The sequence below is a fragment of the Mandrillus leucophaeus genome, unplaced genomic scaffold (genome assembly GCF_000951045.1).
Source record: "Mandrillus leucophaeus isolate KB7577 unplaced genomic scaffold, Mleu.le_1.0 Scaffold433, whole genome shotgun sequence".
Lineage (NCBI taxonomy): Eukaryota > Metazoa > Chordata > Mammalia > Primates > Cercopithecidae > Mandrillus > Mandrillus leucophaeus.
Window position 1 is genome coordinate 2083989 of NW_012104621.1, and position 18029 is coordinate 2102017.

The 18029-nt window shown below is 45.1% G+C and overlaps 1 protein-coding gene across 1 annotated transcript in view; it reads right to left on the reverse strand.

Moving 5' to 3' along the window:
- Positions 1-18029, reverse strand: part of GABBR2 (gamma-aminobutyric acid (GABA) B receptor, 2) — a 432864-nt gene that overhangs the window by 298877 nt on the left and 115958 nt on the right. The window contains exon 2 of the mRNA XM_011993760.1: positions 3886-4023. Coding sequence (XP_011849150.1) covers positions 3886-4023 — 138 coding nt within the window. The remainder of the gene's footprint in view (positions 1-3885; positions 4024-18029) is intronic.

Genomic DNA, 18029 nt, shown 5'->3' on the forward strand with positions numbered 1-18029 from the left:
TGTCTTCCTCCAGACATTAGTCACTATCATATCCAGTCTCCAAGCTAGCCTCCAGTGAGCTTCACCTCCCCCTGCACTTTGGTACTACTCCTCTCTAAATAAGAGCTAATTTGTGTGATCCACAGATTACAGCAGAAGTTATAGCATGCAATTTCCAGAGCTAAGTCCTAAAAGACTTGGTCTTTTCATGACTGATTTTGGGGGATGCCAGCTGCCTTGTCATGAGTACACACCAGCAGCCCTATGGAGACCTCCACATGGAGAGGAGCCACACTGGAAGCAGATCCTCCAGCCCCAGTCAGGCCTTCAGATGATGCCAGCCCCCAGCCTTCAAGTCCTCCAGTTGGGCCCCAAACACCATGGAGCAAACACAAGCCATTCAGTGTGTCTGAATTCCTGAACCAGAGAAATAATGAAATAATACATGATATTGTTGTTTTAAGCCACTAAATTTGGGGGGATTTGTTACCCAGTGATAAATAACTAACACAATCCCCATCTTGTAACCCAGTTCCCTGTCTTATCAACTCCTCTAGGTTGGAGGGCTGTCCTGCTCATGGCGAGGTCAGGTAGCTCTGGTCTGCAAGCTGGGAGTTTCCAACATTGTGCTTGTTCCTGCAGCTCCTCAGGGAATTCTGAGGGACAGATGGTTCCAAGTGACACTGAGAATCAGTGGAATCAGTTGGATTCCTCTCTGGGCAGGGGATTTCCCTGGGACCTCAGCCTCTCATGCCTGGACAAACTGTCCATCTGCAGATCTTTCCATCCCTTCCCATCTCCCTCCATCCCTCTGATCATTGAGCAGACTTCTGATGAAGACTGTGAAATGACAGGCATGGGGAAAAAGAGAAGTCCAGGTTCTGTCCTTAAGGAGCTCACAGCCCAGCTGGAGAGACAAACATTTATAAACACACCCCCACATCTGCAAAACCCTAAGAGAGGGACAGGCAGGGTGGAATGGGACACTGGGCTGTGCACACGCTCTGCTAGAATTAAACAAGGGGAAGTGATAGAAAGGCTTTCTAGGGCCCAACTTTAGCAGCCCCCTAGTAGCAGCAGGAAAGGCTTCCTGAAGGAGGCAGGATTTAAGCTGGGTCTCAAAGAAAGGGTAGCACTTGATACACTGGATATAGGAAGAATGGGATGTTTTGGGTGGTAGGAACAGTGTAAGAAAATGTGGGAATGCAAGACCAGGAATGACAAGTAATCAGGGGATTCAACTTGGGGAGTGGGAGGATACAGGGCAGGACTAACCACAAAGAACACTTAGTTAGCACTTACTGTGTGCCAGGCACAACTCTAATCCCTTTTCAATCTTTCAATCCACACGACAACCCCATGAAAACAGTTCTATTACTACCTTGATTATGCAGATGAGGAAACTGAGGTTCAGGGAGGCAGCACATAGCTCTAACTAGTAGAGAATGTGATCCTCAATATTCAGGAGAGCAAGCTCAAGCCCAAAGAAGCTAAGTGACTGGTCCAAGGTCTCCACAGCTATCCTAGGCACTTTGAGGGCTGAGGCCAGGCTCCCATGGCACACTGAGCCATGGTGGCTTTCAGGTGTGTCGTTAGGTTTGTGGTTAGGTTTGCACCAGAGCACACGGCTGCTTTTCTGGCCTCCTCTTCGTGTTGCATCCACCCACAATCAGCGTGGCCTGCTCCGGCCACAAGGAATGACTCAGCACTCCCCAAGCCCACATACTTTCCCACCTCCTGCTTTTGCACGCCCAGTTTCCTCTGCAACGGCACTCTCCCTCATGTCTCCAGCTGTCCAACGCCCTCTCCTCCTTCAGCAGCCAGCTCCACTGCACCTGCCATAGCACCTGCCCTGGGGCTTCCTTGACCCGGGGCTGAGTGAGGGGCCCTCGCCTGGGCCCCACCTCTCTTTCATCACACCTGCTATCGCTTGTGCCCACCACTCCTTGTGGCTGAAAGCTTGGGCTCCACCCCAGCACCCCATGCATGCAGCACCAGACTCAGAGGAGGTCCCCAGTCAATGCAAGTGGAATGAAACAGATCCTCTACGTGGTTAGGCTCCTGCTCACCCTGCCACTCTCACTGTCTTCACCCTGACTCCCCACCCATCACACTCCAGCACCACTTCCCTGTTTTCTGTTCCATGAATATGTCAGGTTCTTTCCTATCACAAGCTGCCTTCCTGCGTTTGCTATTCCATTCATTGACATGGAATGTGCTTCACCCAGTGGTCTCCTTCTCACCCTTCGGGTCTCAGCTTGAATGTCACCTCCTCCAAGAGACCTTTTCTGACTACCCAAAGGCAGTCACTATATATCTCATCACCCTGTTTCCTTCTATCATAGCCAAGTTTCCTTACTACAGTCTTATCTTAAGGGCCAGACTGCCCGAGTTAAAATCCTAGCCCTACTAATTGTTAGCTGTGAGTCCTTGTGCAAGTTATATAGCTTTTCTGTGCCTCGGTTCCATTATCTATAAAATAGGGATGATAAGGTACCTACAGCATAGAGCAGTTATAAAAATTAAATGAATTCATACAGAAAAATACTAAGAACGGTGTCTAGCACATGGCAGACCCTCCATACACAACCTTATTATTGTTATTTAATTATTTACTTGCTTCTTGCCTGTCTTCCTCCTAGAATGTAAGCTCCAGAATAATGTGAACCACATCTATCCTGTTCAGCACTGTATCCCCAGTGTGCCTACCAAAATCCAGGCACAGAGTAAGTTGCCTATAATATTTGTTGGATGTATGTATGGATGGATGGATGGATGGATGGACAGATGGATGGATGGATAGGTGGGTGGGTGGATGGATGGATGGAGAGGTGGATGGATGGACGGATGGATGGATGGATGGATGGATAGACAGACAGATGGACAGATGGATAGATAAGTGGGTGAGTGGGTGGGTGGATGGATGGATGGATGGATGGATGGATGGATGGATGGATGGATGGATGGATGGATGGATGGACAGATGGATGGATGGATAGGTGGGTGGGTGGATGGATGGATGGAGAGGTGGATGGATGGACGGATGGATGGATGGATGGATGGATAGACAGACAGATGGACAGATGGATAGATAAGTGGGTGAGTGGGTGGGTGGATGGATGGATGGATGGATGGATGGATGGATGGATGGATGGATGGATGGATGGATGGATGGATGGATGGATGGATGGATGGATGCAGCAAAAAAGTAAACATGTGTATGAGCCACCACTCACCCCTGGTGGTCATATAGTTCCACACTCTTCTTTCCCATCCCCAACAACAGCTAACACTGGCAAGTCTTACCTATAATAGACTATATGTGTGTTGGTGGAGCATTCAATGATGTACAAAATCTGCCAGGGCAAAGAGTGAATAACCGGCAAGGAGCCCAGGAAAGACTTAACTGAGGACAAAGGCAGTCTTAGAGGACAAAAGAGAATTTCAGTGGGAAAGGGAGGCTTGGCAGAGAATTGATGAGCGGTCATCTGGTTAAGGGAACATCAAGAGCAGGGCTCTGAGACCCAAAGGTCCAGGACACATGTGTGGAAAGGCAGAGTGTCTGGCAAGGCTGTGCTTTGGAGGAAGTGGAAGGAGCAGGAGATAACAGTGGACAGGCAAGTTGGACTGGCATCGATGACCCAGAAAGCTGGGCTAGGGAATCAGTGGTGATCCCTGAAGCCTTCAAATACATGGTGGTAGCATCAGGGCTGCCCTTTAAAGACCCACCATGGGGGCCATGCCAGGTCAGGCCAGCAGTGAAAAGCTATGCTATCACCCAGGAGAAAGTCCAGGAGGCCTGACCTAGGCAACATAGAAACCACATTGTACAAGGAATCATTCCTGCAAAAGACTGAGGGCCAACCAAAGACACCTCCCCACAACAGAAGGTAGCTCGGACCTTACCTGCACCAGATTCCAGCCTTGGAGGGACTCTGCAATGATGGATGTGACGGATGGACAGACACCTCCAAACACCATCAAGTGGTTCGGCCCGTATTTTATTGCATCATAGAAGGCTTTCAACCCTTTCGCATTGTCGCACTGGGAAGCAACACATAGAAAGAAAGGTCTAAATTAGAAACAGCTTTTCCCCAGGGACATGAGCCCAACAAACAAATCTTTCCTTGTGGAAACCTTTTGGGTTTCAGTTCTCCCATGGTGGGGAGTCTCCTTAAGTCAGCCCTGAGTCCATGCTGTGAGCTCAAAGAGTGTGGTCTTGGCACCCACTATCCTGTTTCTGCTCCTGCTAAGTGCCCTCCAAATCTAGGACCTCCCTCCAGCACCCCAGCTGTCTCCCTTCAGAGTACACTCATGAAAAGCCCCCATAATGCCTCGCCCTGGGATCTCCCTTTTTCATGGCCATTTGTATTTTAAGGATGATCCCACACTCATTAAAATAGCTATCAATAAAAAAAAACACACACACACACACACACACACAGAAAACAACAAGTGTTGGCAAGGGTGTGGAGAAACTGGAACTGTTGTGCCCTATTAGTGGGAATGTAAGATGGTGCAGCTGCTGTGGAAACAGTATAGTGGTTCCTTGAGAAGTTAAACATAGAATTGCCATATGACCTAGCAATTCCACCTCTAGACGTCTACCCAAAAGAACCAAAGGCAGGGACTTGAAGAGACAGTTGTACACCCATGTTCATAGCAGTGTCATTCACAATAGCCAAAAGATGGAAACAACACAAATGCCCATCAACAGGTGAATGGATAATGGAACGGTGGTGTATCCATGCAATGGAATATTTCCAGCCTGGAAAAGGAAGGAAATTCGGACACATGCTACAACATGGATGAGCTTTGAGGACATTATGCTAAGTAGAATAAGCCATACAAAAAGACAGCTATGATATGATCCCACTCATATGAGGTTATCTAGAGTAGTTAATTTCATAGAGAAAGAATGTAGAATGGTGGTTGCCAAGGGCTGGGAGGAGCAGGGAAGGGGTCTTCTTTGTTTGACAGGCTCAGAGTTTCAGTGGGGATGACGGAAGTGTGTTGGAGGTGGATGGTGGTGATGGTAGCTCAACAATGTAAATGTGCTTAATGTCACCGAACTGTACACATAAAAATGGCTACAATGGTAAATTTTAGGTTACGTATATTTTTACCACAGTCAAAAAAAAAAAAAAAAAAAAAAGATGATAATGAGGATAAATCTAAAGAGAAGATTCATTCAGCAAACACTTGCCAAGCACTACTCTGTGTTCAGTCCAGGGCTGGACATTGAGGAAACATAAAAACTGGATCCAGCCCCTGCCAAGGAGCTCCTGTATTAGAGAGAAAAGTTCACCAAGAAAACAGTTCACGGCGACCCACCATGGGAATGGAAAGGGGCCAGGTGCCCATGATGAGTATCAGGATTCAGTTCTGGCTCACTCAGCACCTTTCCATCCTCGCCTCCCTCAGTCAAACCCTGTGGTCATCTCTCCCCTGAACAGAGGCTTTGGTTTCTACTGGGCGTCTTACCTCCCCATGGGCAAGTTGAACCCCCCCACCATCTAAGAGTCTGAGGGTCCTTTGTCAAATATAAATGAATTCTTCTCACTCTTCCTGTTTTCCATGCACTTAAAACCCAAATTCCTATCAGAATATATCTCTCGAAAGGTTAAAAATGTAATTCTCATGAAAATCGATAGTGAACACATGTCAAAGTTTTATTTAACTCATTAATAAGGGGATCTGCAGGATGACAAAGTGGATTCAAAAGAGCATTTAAGGAACAGGGATTTTTACAGCGACTGAAAAAAGGAATAAGATAAGATTGCCAAATTACACACAAATGTCCCACAGGGTGACAAAACCACAACCTTTGGGGACAGAAAAGAAAATCATTGAAAACCAGCATATCTTATCTGTTTTAGAGGCTTGCAAAATGTTTAGGTCTTAATTAATTGAGCAAAGTTCTATTCCCCCAGTCAGATGACCCTTAGGCAGGAAAATGCTCTAAGTATTAGGGTAAAGGGTCACATAATCACATCTTTGTATTATGTACAAGTTTGGGGTCATTTTCTTAACACTCCTTATCACAACAGAAGCCACTCAGTCCAGCTGCTGCCTCCCAATCTGGCCTGAGTTCCCTTTTCTCTGCCCTTTGCTCTCCAAGTACAGCCCCACAAACCTCCTTCCAGTTCCCTGAAACCAAATGCACTTTCCTTCCTACCTCTGGGCGTTTGCACTTGCTGTTTTCTTTGCTGGGAACATGATTTCCTTGGTTCTCAGCATGGCTCCTCCTTCCCATCAATCAGGTCACCCTCCCCAAAATATCTCCCACCCCCATTCACTCCCTGACACGCCACCCTATTTAATGCCCTAACATAGTTCCTAAAATTATCTGAAATCATCTTGTCTACTGTTTGTTCACTTGTAGATTGACCGATTTCCTCAACTAGAATGAAAGCCCCAGGTGGGCAAGGATTTTGTCATTGTTTTCACTGCTGTCTCCCCAAAGCTTGGAGAGGGGCCTCAGTAAAGATTCAGTAAGATCTGCTGGGGCCAGACGCGAAGGCTCACGCCCGTAATCCTAGCACTTTGGAAGGTTGAGGCAGGCAGATCACTTGAGGTCAGGAGTTTGAGAACAGTCTGGTCAACATGGCGAAACCCCCTCTCTATTAAAAATACAAAAATTAACCAGGCATGGCGGCACGCACCTGTAATCCTGGCTACTCAGAAGGCTGAGGTGGGAGAATCACTTGAACCTGGGAGGTGGAGGCTGCAGTGAGCCGGGATCACACCCTGCACTCCAGCTTGGGTGACAGAGCGAGACTCCACCTCAAAAATAACATAACATAACATAACATAACATAACATAACATAACATAACATAACATAAATAAAATAAAATAAAATAAAATAAAAATCTGTTGGACACTTTCCCTTCATCTGCTTTCCTCCTCCTTGCTCTACTTCCACGTCTCTCTTTATTTTTGTCTTTCTCTCCATTCTGTGTCCTCCTCATTTTTTCTGCTTGTCCTCCACCTTCCCCTTAAGTGACCGCAATATGGGATCACAGTGAACTAGGGTTTCTTGCTCCCTCTTCATTTATTTGAGAAACTCCTCAGAACTGTGGCCCACGTCTGTGCCGGCAGGGACTCAGTCCGACATGGTTTCTGGCCTCGGGGAGCTCACTGATGGTGGAGGCAGTGAGGCCGGGGCACGTGGTCACCTCCCGTGGGGGATGGCGGCCGGTGCTGTGGGACAGAGGCAGATCCAGGCCGTGGGCACTGCAAGGAAAGCCAGGGAGGGCTCTGGAAGAGGGAACACTTGAGATGGAAATCGTAGGCGGAGGAGCAGCACGAATACAGGCAAGGAGGTGGAAAAGTGAGACGGGAACAGAAACAACCCAGCTCGCTTCAACAGTGAATGGCAAGGATGAGGTGGCCAGGGAGAAGGTTTAGAGCTCTCAACACCAGGCTAGGGAGCTTGAATACTACAGATTTTCGGTAAACAATTCAATTTAAAATTTTTAATTTAATTTAAAAACTGGCCAAGTTAATTTATTTTCCCAAGAAAGAAAGAGAGAAAGGAAGGAGGAAAGAAAGGAAGAGAGGGAGGGAGAGAGGGAGGGAAGGAGGGAAGATTAAGTTCTTACTGCTTCTGGGGCCCTCTATTAATTATCCCTATTCCTTGATTGAAAGCAACACTTCTCACCCCCAGCAGAGCATGAGCAGATGTAACAGAGTAGTTCATGTTTTAATTGTTTCTACCATGATTTTTTTTTTTTTTTTGGAATCTACCGTGATTTACTGAATCATTTCTAGTTTTAATACATTTCTGTAATGACTTTGGCTTGTTTTCTAATCTGTAGCTAATGACAATGATAATAACAGTACCGCAGGATTTATAATCAAAGTTGCATTAAAATAATATTAGCAACAATGAATTTATTAATACATGTTTGCTCAGCAAACACTTTCTGAATATCTAGTCCATGCAAGATTCTGTATTAGTAACAATGTCTTGGCTTCTCACAAATATAAAACACTGGGATATGTCAACTAAAATATCTGAGACTATTTGACAACCAGTATGGGAGTTGGAGGATCTTACAATGTTCCCACATATTTATCTGACTGAATTTTCACCAGACTGGGTGTGGTAGGCAAAGTTTTGGCCGCATTGACCTTCACCCCTTGGAATTACCTCCATGAATATTTTATGTTACATGGCAAAAGGGACTTTGCAGATGTCATGAAGGTTACTAATCAGTTGACCTTAAATTATTATACAGGTAAGCCCAGTATAGTCACACAAGTCTTTAAAAGCAGAGATCTTTTTTACCTAATAGCAGAGGGGAGATCAGAGATTGGAAGCATGAGATGAGTTTGATATGCCATTGTTGGTTTGAAGATGAAGAGGTCCACATGTCAAGAAAGCAGGGACCTCTGTTCTACAATTGCAAGAAACTGAACTCTGCCAGTAACCAGAATGAGCATGGAAGCAAATCTTTCCTAGTTGAGCCTCCAGATACGAACCCAGCCCAGGTGACACCTTGATTTTGGTCATATGAAGCCCTGACAAAGGGACCCAGGGGAGCCACACTGTGCCCAGACTTCTGGCATAGAACTGTCAGACAATAAATAGGTGTGGTTTACATCACCAAATTTGTGGTGATCGGTTACAGAAGCATAGAAAGCAAATACACTCAGGTAAAATGAGAAAAATAAGAATGACACAGTAAGGTTTTCCTTAAAGTTAATTCCATTTGAAAAACGATCCTTAATTTACAGATGAGGTCCTTTGTAGTTGTATGGTGTTGAAATATTTTTCTGTTATAAAAGGATATAAATGAGAGAGGTCTTGTTTTTAATGTCCTGACACGACAAAATAGAAAACATTTTCACCCTATGTAAGTTTCTGTTCCATGGCCCTCCCCTTCTTGGTGTGTGAAATCCCAACATCTAGGCATTTCTAATCTAGCCCCACACTCTCAATTTCAGATGCAGAGACTGAGGACTAGAGAGGAGAAGGGATTTGTCCACTGTCTTGCCAGGATTAGGAGAGGGATTCCTGGATTCCCAGTCTCTCAGCATTCGAATAGTCTAGAGAACTCAACAGGAGAAGAGAAGTTTAAAGCTAACAGCATTCTAGAAAAGACCATTTCCCCCAGGATAATGCCACAAGCCTAGGTCTCCAGATCAGAGCTCTTGGCTAGAAGCAAGAGAAACAACACACTGGGCACCAAGCATGCTTCCCTAGCTCCCCTAAAGGGAGCATCTTTGCAGTGAATAACAAAATAAATCACATGGATGTATCTGTCCCATTTTCGATGCTATTTTCCCTTATCCTAATTTCTAATGCTGTATCTTCTTACCTAACATGATTCATGTCCCAAATAGATGGACTTTCCAGCTCCCCAAAGGTGAATTTTGGGGGCTGGATCAGCTTAGAGTTTTTTTGTTTGTTTGTTTTGTTTTTTGAGACGGAGTCTCGCTCTGTCGCCCAGGCTGGAGTGCAGTGGCGCGATCTCGGCTCACTGCAAGCTCCGCCTCCCGGGTTTATGCCATTCTCCTGCCTCAGCCTCCCGAGTAGCTGGGACTACAGGCGCCCGCCGCCACGCCCAGCTAATTTTTTGCATTTTTTAGTAGAGACGGGATTTCACCATGTTAGCCAGGATGGTCTCGATCTCCTGACCTCGTGATCCGCCTGCCTCGGCCTCCCAAAGTGCTGGGATTACAGGCGTTAGCCACCGCGCCCGGCCAGCTTAGAGTTTTTTAAACTCAGCCCCTCAGGGGCCTAAAGCCCAGCAGATAGGGCAGTGAAAGGAGCACTGAGCTCCTGGCCTTCACTTCAACCAGCAGCTCCTCTGCCATCTGCTTCATCTATAGCATCAGAGCTCCACAGAACACTTAATTTTAAAGCTAGTAGTTTAAAAACACTTAATTACACTGCTAGTAGCAAAAGTGTTTGAAAACCACCCAGATGACCCTGAAGGTCCTTACAGAGTATAGTGTTTGTCTCTGGCCTCAGGCAGGGTGGGTGAGTGTCTTATAAGCATGGTGTTTCGGCATACACGCCAGAGGCTACCCACTGTAAGTTAATCCACTGCACAGGAATGTACCTAATGATCAAGTCACCAAATCGCTGGGGAACTTCTCTAAGTTTTAGTTTCCTGAAGGACTCCTTGCAGATACATTGCCACAGCCATTTCACAGGATTTGTCCTTTCAGCTCAGGTGAAAGTCAATATTATGCGTATTTCACATTTTCCCTTCTCTAATGCTGCACTTGGAGATGTTCCCCTAAAGGGCTGTTGATTACTCTCCTCTTCTTGCGGACCAGCCCCAGCCTGAGCCAGGGAAATGCCGGAAGCTTTTCGATACCCCATTTAAGGTATCTGTCTGACAGCTTTTAGTGAGCTGTTCACTGGGCAAAACCATCATTCTGAGAAGTTATTTACGGCAAGTTGTCTTTCCGTGATTTGGTTTTTGATGAATTACTCTCAGAGCCACTCTAAGGGGGGTCTGTGTCCTGGAAGAAAGCTATGGGCTTTATCATGCTCTCCTTTTCCCCCCACTTCCCCCACCAGAAACCCCACTCACTTCTAGAGGATATTCTGACTGGTTGGCAATGGCCACAACCTGACCAGCAGGCAGGAAGTAATTCATCACGGTTCATACTCTCATGCAATAGCTCAAAGCTTCATGACTGGCCTAGCCTCTGTCTTCAGTCTTGCCACCTGGAGATTGGCTCTAGCACATAATAGGTGCTCCATAAGTGCTGCCTTCCTTCCCTCCCTCTTCTCTCTGGTATTTGTTACTACCTTCCTTTGACTCCTCATCTACTGAAGCTCATGGTCACTACCTCACAACTCCTGTCTGCTGTTCCACTGCCAAGGGCTTCTCCTTTCCTATAAGGACTTACCACAGAGAACTCATCACTGGCACATATAGGCTCTTAAAATTCAGCACTTAAAAATGGGAACAGATCCAAAAGCCATGAAAATCAATTTTCAAATGAAAAAGTGAGGCTCCAGATGAAATCCATTTTCATTTAAATCTCATTTTTAAAGAATTAAAATACTTTTTTGATTTAAAAATTTCAAAGAAAATGTTGCTGAGAGTTAAAATGTAAAAATGCCAAGAAAATGTCAGAGTTAATAACAACCCATCTGAAACTGGGAATTACTCCATGCAGAATTTCAGAATGGAAAGAGAATTTAAAAGCTAATGTGTCCAACGTGCCTCCGTTAGAAAGTCCCCTCTGGGCCTCCCGCACAGGAGCACTCAGTATGTGCTCACTTCTGTCCCTCCAGTGCCAGGGATCTCACTCTCTCACTAGGGAGCTAATTTGCCCTCAGCCAGCTCTGCTTCTTTGAAAATTCTTCCTATCATTGGCCTGGAAATCAGATAGCTAAGCTCCACAGAGTGACTCAGAGAGATGTCTTCAGGCTAAACTACCCTTAGCCCTTCCAATCATCCCCATACAGGACAGTTTTACAGCCTGCTTGTCCAAGAGTTATTTCATGAACAGCCTTTGGAGGACAGATTTTGGGGGCATGTAGCACCTAGAATGGTCCCGCAAATACCTCCATCTGCCCTGCCCAGGAAAGCAACGCTAGCTGACGTATACCGTGCCCTCAATATGCGTTAGGCACAGTACTAAGAACTTGATGTCAAGGATATTATTCATGTCTCACAATATTATTAAAAGCTATAGGCTGAGCATCCCTAATTCAAAAATCTGAAATCCAAAATGCTCCAAAATCCAAAACTTTTTGAGCACAAATATGCTGCTCAATAAAAATGTTCACTGGAGCATTTTGGATTTTGAATATTTGGATTTGGGATGTTCAGTCTTTAAATACAACGCAGCTACATCAAAACCTGAAAAACTCCAAAATCTGAAACATTTCTAGTCCCAAGTATTTTGGATAAGGGGTACTCAACTTGTACTGTTATTTCCCTGTTACAGATAAGGAATTTGAGGCTCAGAAATAATAACTTGTCCAATTTCAGGTAGTCTAACTTCAGAGCACCGTTTTATTTTAAATAAGAATATGCTACGAAATATTTCACTCAAAGAATATTCCATATACAATAACTTAATAAGGTATGAAAAATAGTAATGTGAACACACGTACATCCAGCATCACAGTTATGTTGAAGACCTCTGTGCCCACACCTGCACATAGCCCTCCTTCACCCAGGCGGAGCCCCAGGCCTGAATTTTGCATTTATCCTTCTTTTCTTTTTTTTTTTTTTTTTTTGAGACCATCTCTCACTCTATCACCTAGGCTGGAGTGCAATGGCATGATCTTGGCTCACTGCAACTTCTGCCTCCCAGGTTCAAGCAATTCTCCTACCTCAGCCTCCTGAATAGATGAGATCACAAGGCACATGCCACTGTGCCCAGCTAATTTTTGTATTTTTAGTAGAGATGAGGTTGTGCCATGTTGGCCAGGCTGGTCTTCAACTCCTGACCTCAAGTGATCCACCCACCTTGGCCTTCCAAAGTGCTGGGATTATAGAAGTGAGCCACCGCGCCAGCCCCTTCTTTGCTTTTCTTTACAGTTTTATATGTATGTGTTTCTTAAACACTATATCATTTAATGTTACTCATTTTTGAACATACATATAAATGGAATTGTGTTTATACATTTCACCTGAAACTTGCTCTTATGGCTCCACGTTACGTTTGTGAGATTTTATACGCTGACTATAGCTGTGGTTCATTCATTTTCACAGCTGTGTAGTATGCCATTGTGTGAATATGCCACTGTTTGTTCATTCCTCTGCCAATGGACCCTTGGGCTGTTTCCAGCATTTCGTTTGGTTGCTGCTGTAAGCAAGATGGTCGAATATTTCCATACCTGCCTCCTGGCACACATATGAAGAGTTTCTCTAGGGTATAAACCTGGAAATTCAGTTGTTGAATCAGAGCGTTTGCTGCATGTTCTCTAAGTGGTTTTATCCATTTACACTCCCATCAGCAGTGTTTTAGAGATCTCACTGCTCCATATCCTTGCCAGCTTTAATTTCTGCCAGTCTTGTGGGTATTTGATATCACATTTCAATTTGCATGTTCCTGATTACTAAAGAGGTTAAGCCATCTTTTCATATGCTTATAGCCTGTGTTTCCTCTTTTGGACTGGTGACTTTGCCCATTTTTCTACTGGGTTGTTTGTCTTTTCCTTATTGATTTGTTCAGAGCACTCCCAGCCACAATGCCAAGCTGAATGAAACAATCACCTCCCACATTCTGAGTATTGACTTCTGTTAATGCAGCCTCAGTCTGCACACCTTCTATTGGGCTCCTACATCATACAGAGCTTGCTGTCAGTCAAAACTACTAAATCAGCACCTATTATCTTGGGTAGCAAAACACCTACAATCCTTGGTGCCCAGGGGAGAAAAAACCTATGTGATAAAATCCAGTCAACCAAAAGATGAATCAAAAATATAGATCTCAGGAATGGAGGAGGACTTGTGGTAAAAAAAAGGAGTGATAGTGAGCGCAAGACCTATTTCACGTGAAACAACTGGCAATGTGAAGATCATAATGGAACATAAAATGCAAGAGGCAGAGGAGGGAAGAGAAGTTGTAAGATTGTTAATTTCCTCTTCTTCCATAGAAGGGCTTTAATCGATACCATCTAAAATTGAAAACTGTAGTTTAAAAGCCAGGATTTTAACCTCACTGCTTTTCATAATCTTTTATTACCCTTGGAGAGACATTTTGGAAACAAATATTTTCTGTAGCAAAGGCAGAATTGTTTAATGGTGAGCAATTCCTTCTATTTTACTTTTCCTCATTTGCTTCTGTTACACGCAAATAAATAAAATTCAACAACAATCTAAAGTAGGATGCAATAATGATCTCATTTTATAAAATTATTTCTTTATAATATATGCATAGAGAGATATCTGGAATGAGAATCACTGAATGTTAAAGGTTATGAGATTTCAGTGGTTTTTTTGTTCTTTCTTCTTTTACTTAAATAAAAAAAAAATACAGATTACTTTTATAAAAACAGAAAGTCATTTTTAAACTGGTAAGCTTTCCACACCCAGGATGCTTTCTCAATCACTGAAGTTTCCCTCTTTCTGTTCATCTGTGGGTGATTTTCTGAACCTAAGAACAGACTTTAACATTTATCATTGCTAAATCATGTTCAAAATTAGCCCAGCACCATGTCCAACTGAATTAAACATACACTATATTGTTTTGCCATTGCAACTAATTCACTGAAACATTTTCAATCATCTACTAAGTACTAGGAGCTGTCCAGGAAACAGTAAGTTCATGTGACCTATAAAAATTATTTGAACAGAACAGGTACCCAATAAACATTTACTGAAGTGCTAAATTTAGAAACAAGAATAGTAATAATAATAACACAGTGAGCCCTTATATAGCATTTGCCTGTGCCAGACACTATTCTAATTGCTTTATACACACTAACTCACTGAATCTTCCCAATAACCCTATGAATCATGTCCCATTATTATCCACATTTTAATAGATGAAGAAACTGAGGATCAGAGAGGTGAGTATTTGCCCCAAGTTGCACATAGTGAGTGAGGGGCAGAGTTGGGAGTCAAACCCATGGAGTCAGGCTCCAGAGTCCATGCTCCATCATATCCATGTTCTGTTCTTCTTCTTGGGCACACGGTGAGACGACATTTCCCAGCCCTCCTTATAATTAGGTGTGACTACCGAGTTTTGGGCAATGGACTATGAACAAAGACAATGTGTGCCATGCCCAGGTTGGCCTGTAAAACCATTCCATGGGCATTCTGTGCTCTCTTTTCCATCCATAGTGTGAGTGGGGAAAAAAAATCCAAGGACCTGAAACAGGAAGAACCCCCCCCAGATCCCAAATCCCTGTGGCAATCCTGGAAGGGGACATCACCATGTCACGAGAGAAACCATCCCAAGGAGGACAGCCTTATGAGCTGACAGCCTCCAGGTGCAGTGTCTTTGGGTATGCCTCAGAGGAGGCCACCCTCTCCCCAGACCCCTCCAGCCATGGACTGAGCATGGCAGAGGAATAAGGGCTCCTCATTTCTGGCCAGTGTAAGACTTGACTACAGGTGATCTCTGAGCCCACTGGTCCAGCTGGAACTTTCTTAGAGCAGTACTGCTGCCAGGGACTCTTCCTACCAGAGCCTCTTTCCTTCTCCGCTCCCTTTACTGGTGTCAAACCCACCGCACAGTGTGAAGGCTCACCCTGCCCATCTCTCTTCATATCCTTTCAAAGGAATTTCCCCAGGGCCCCTCTAACTCTGAGCATCTGCTTCCCAGAACACCAACCAACACACCCCTTCAAGCTGCACTTGACAATGACATAAGCAAGAAATAGCTTTCATTCATGAAACTTCTGGGCTATAGAGGTGCAGTCACTACAGAGAGGCTGTATCAACTAACAAACATCCTTAAATGCCTGCTGTAAGCATTTTGAAACATAAAGAACCAGCACACCTGGGAACTATTAAAGAAGGGTAAAGACAGTTGAGAGAGACAAGTAAAGATTACAGGAAAGGGTACAAAGTGTATATGCCTTACATTTTAAAAAGTGTTTTCCTATCATTCAAGACACTTACGTCAAACCAGAACGAGAATTTCAGGGATATAGCCAGAGATAACTAAGGTGTACTGAGCTTGGCTGTCTTTTTTTTTAAGACAGGATCTCCCCCTGTCACTCAAGCTAGAGTTAAGTGGTACCATGGTGGCTCACAGTAGCCTCAACCTCCTGGGCTCAAATGATCCTCCCACCTCAGCCTCCTTAGTACCTGGGACCACAGGTGCACACCACCACCACCACACTAATTTTTTAATTTTTTGCAGAGACATGTCTCACAATGTTGCCTAAACTGGTCTTGAACTCCTGGACTTGAACTCCCGGGATCAAGCAATCCTTCCACCTTGGCCTTCCAAAGTGCTAGGATTACAGGCATGAGTCATCATGCCCTGCTGAACTAAGTTGTCTTATTCCCTTCGGTCCCCCTACGCCTATCAAAGATTTTGGCCCCAAACAGGTGTTTAATACATCCTGGCTGGACTAAATTACTGCTGCCTGGCAGATACAATCACTGCTGGTGGGTAGAGCCTGAAATAAAAGTAGTCATATCCATAGCTCTGTCCCAAACAGCTTATTAACTCCAGCCATCTTGAGTTTTTCACACCCCTTCCCCGGGGTGATGGACAGACCATCTGCTTCTAAAAGTCTCCAGAGAGCCAGGCTGTCCATCCTGAACACTGAGAAAAACTGGCATTTCTGTATTCTCCCTGAAGCTGTCACTCTGAATTCCTGGCCGGCTGCAGACTGTGTTATTTGAGGATGATGGAGCCATAGCACACATCTCTCCTCTGCACTGTTAAAGCCAATTACCCAATTTACAAAATGTTTCTCAAAGACTGGGAGATACAAACTGCGTCTCCTAATTAGCTGTCAGTAAGCCTCCCCACATATGCAGGTGTGACATTTTTAAAAGGCAGGGTCACAAACACAAAGTGTGCTCGGGCTGCCGGTCAGGATGGCGGTGCTCTTTTCTGCAGGTTTGTGCAAATATCACATGTTGGCAGCCCTTCTCCGGGGGTGGGGGCTGGATCGCCCTCTTAAGAGATTCCAAACTCCAACTATGTGTGCCACCAAGCCATCGCCACTCCTTTCCATTCCACAGTTGTGGGGCACATTGGTTCAACATTGGCTGGGCGCCTGAGCTAGGTAGGGGAAGATGAGATGGGTAAGACTGGATCCTTGCTCTCATGGGATTTATAATCTGGAGTGGGTCAGAGATACAGAAATAATTTAGAAACATGTGGTAAATGGTGTAATGGAGGGTTGGACCTGGAGTTAGAGAATATTCATTCATCCCATAAACGCCCCCTAGGTGATGAAGAACCAGGTCCCATGGTAGATGCTGAGGACACATAAAAGGTGACATACAGTCTTGGCCATCAGGGAGCTTTCTGTTCAGGAGGGAAGAGAAGATTCAAACAGCCATAACACGGGGCAGGATAGAAGTGGGAGCAATGGCAGAGACATAAGTCACACAAAAAAGGGAAGGAATATTCAAATCACACTGAGATATTCTGCCAAGACTTCTTGGAGGAGGCGGCATTTGAGCTGAGCCTTGCAAGAGGAGCGGGAGACTGAAGTGGTGGGAGGGCACACCAGAATGAGTTACCAGCAAGAGTGAAGGCTTTGAAATAGGAAGGTGCAGGGCACCTCAGAGAAAAGGTCCATCCTGTTCACTAGCAGGAGCACAGGATGGAGAAGGGATGGGTGGGGTCAGACTGGCTTGAGCCAGCACAACAGGAACATTGAACACAGGTAGGTGTGGTTTTCTTTCCTTCAGGCAGCGAGAAGTCACTGCAGCACTTTCACCAGGGGAGTGCCAAGAGGGAAGAGGCACTTGCTTTACACAGATGCTTCTGGCAGCTGGGGCAGAGGAGGAAGGCCCAATGGGGAGGAAGGAGGCTGGGGACAGGTGGGTGCATTGGTCCAGGCGTGAAGTGCTGGTGGATGGCTTGGCAAGCAACTTGGCCTAGCAACCCTGGGAAAGACGTGTGTCCACTGGGGAATTCATTAGCCAAAGGTCTGTGAGGCGTAGGTTTGACCAATTCATGATGTCAACAAGACTCGTTCAAATGGGTCCATCTCAGTAGTCTCCTTCATGGGAGGTCAATGATGGGGAAGACTGACGAGGAAAGAGACCGAAGAAAGAATAAACCAGCTATGTCAGGCACAGGATGTCAGCTCCAGACCTGCCACTGCCTCACTCTGTGACCCACCTCATCTGTGCTTCACTTAAAAAACAAAAATGTTGAGTTAACAGATTTGTCATTCATCAGAGTTAGCAAAGCAAAGCAGGCTATATTTTGGCAACGAACAACCCCTAAATTTCAGTGGGTCACCCCAGGAAAAGTTGATTCCTCTCTCAAGCAAGGGTGGGTGCTTGACACATCCCAGATACCTAGGAGCCCAAGTTAATGGAACAACTGCCATCTTGAATGCAGCCAGTTGCCAATGGGGAAGGAAAATGAAAACTCTGGAGAGGTTCAGCCAGCAATTAAATTGACCTCATTGAC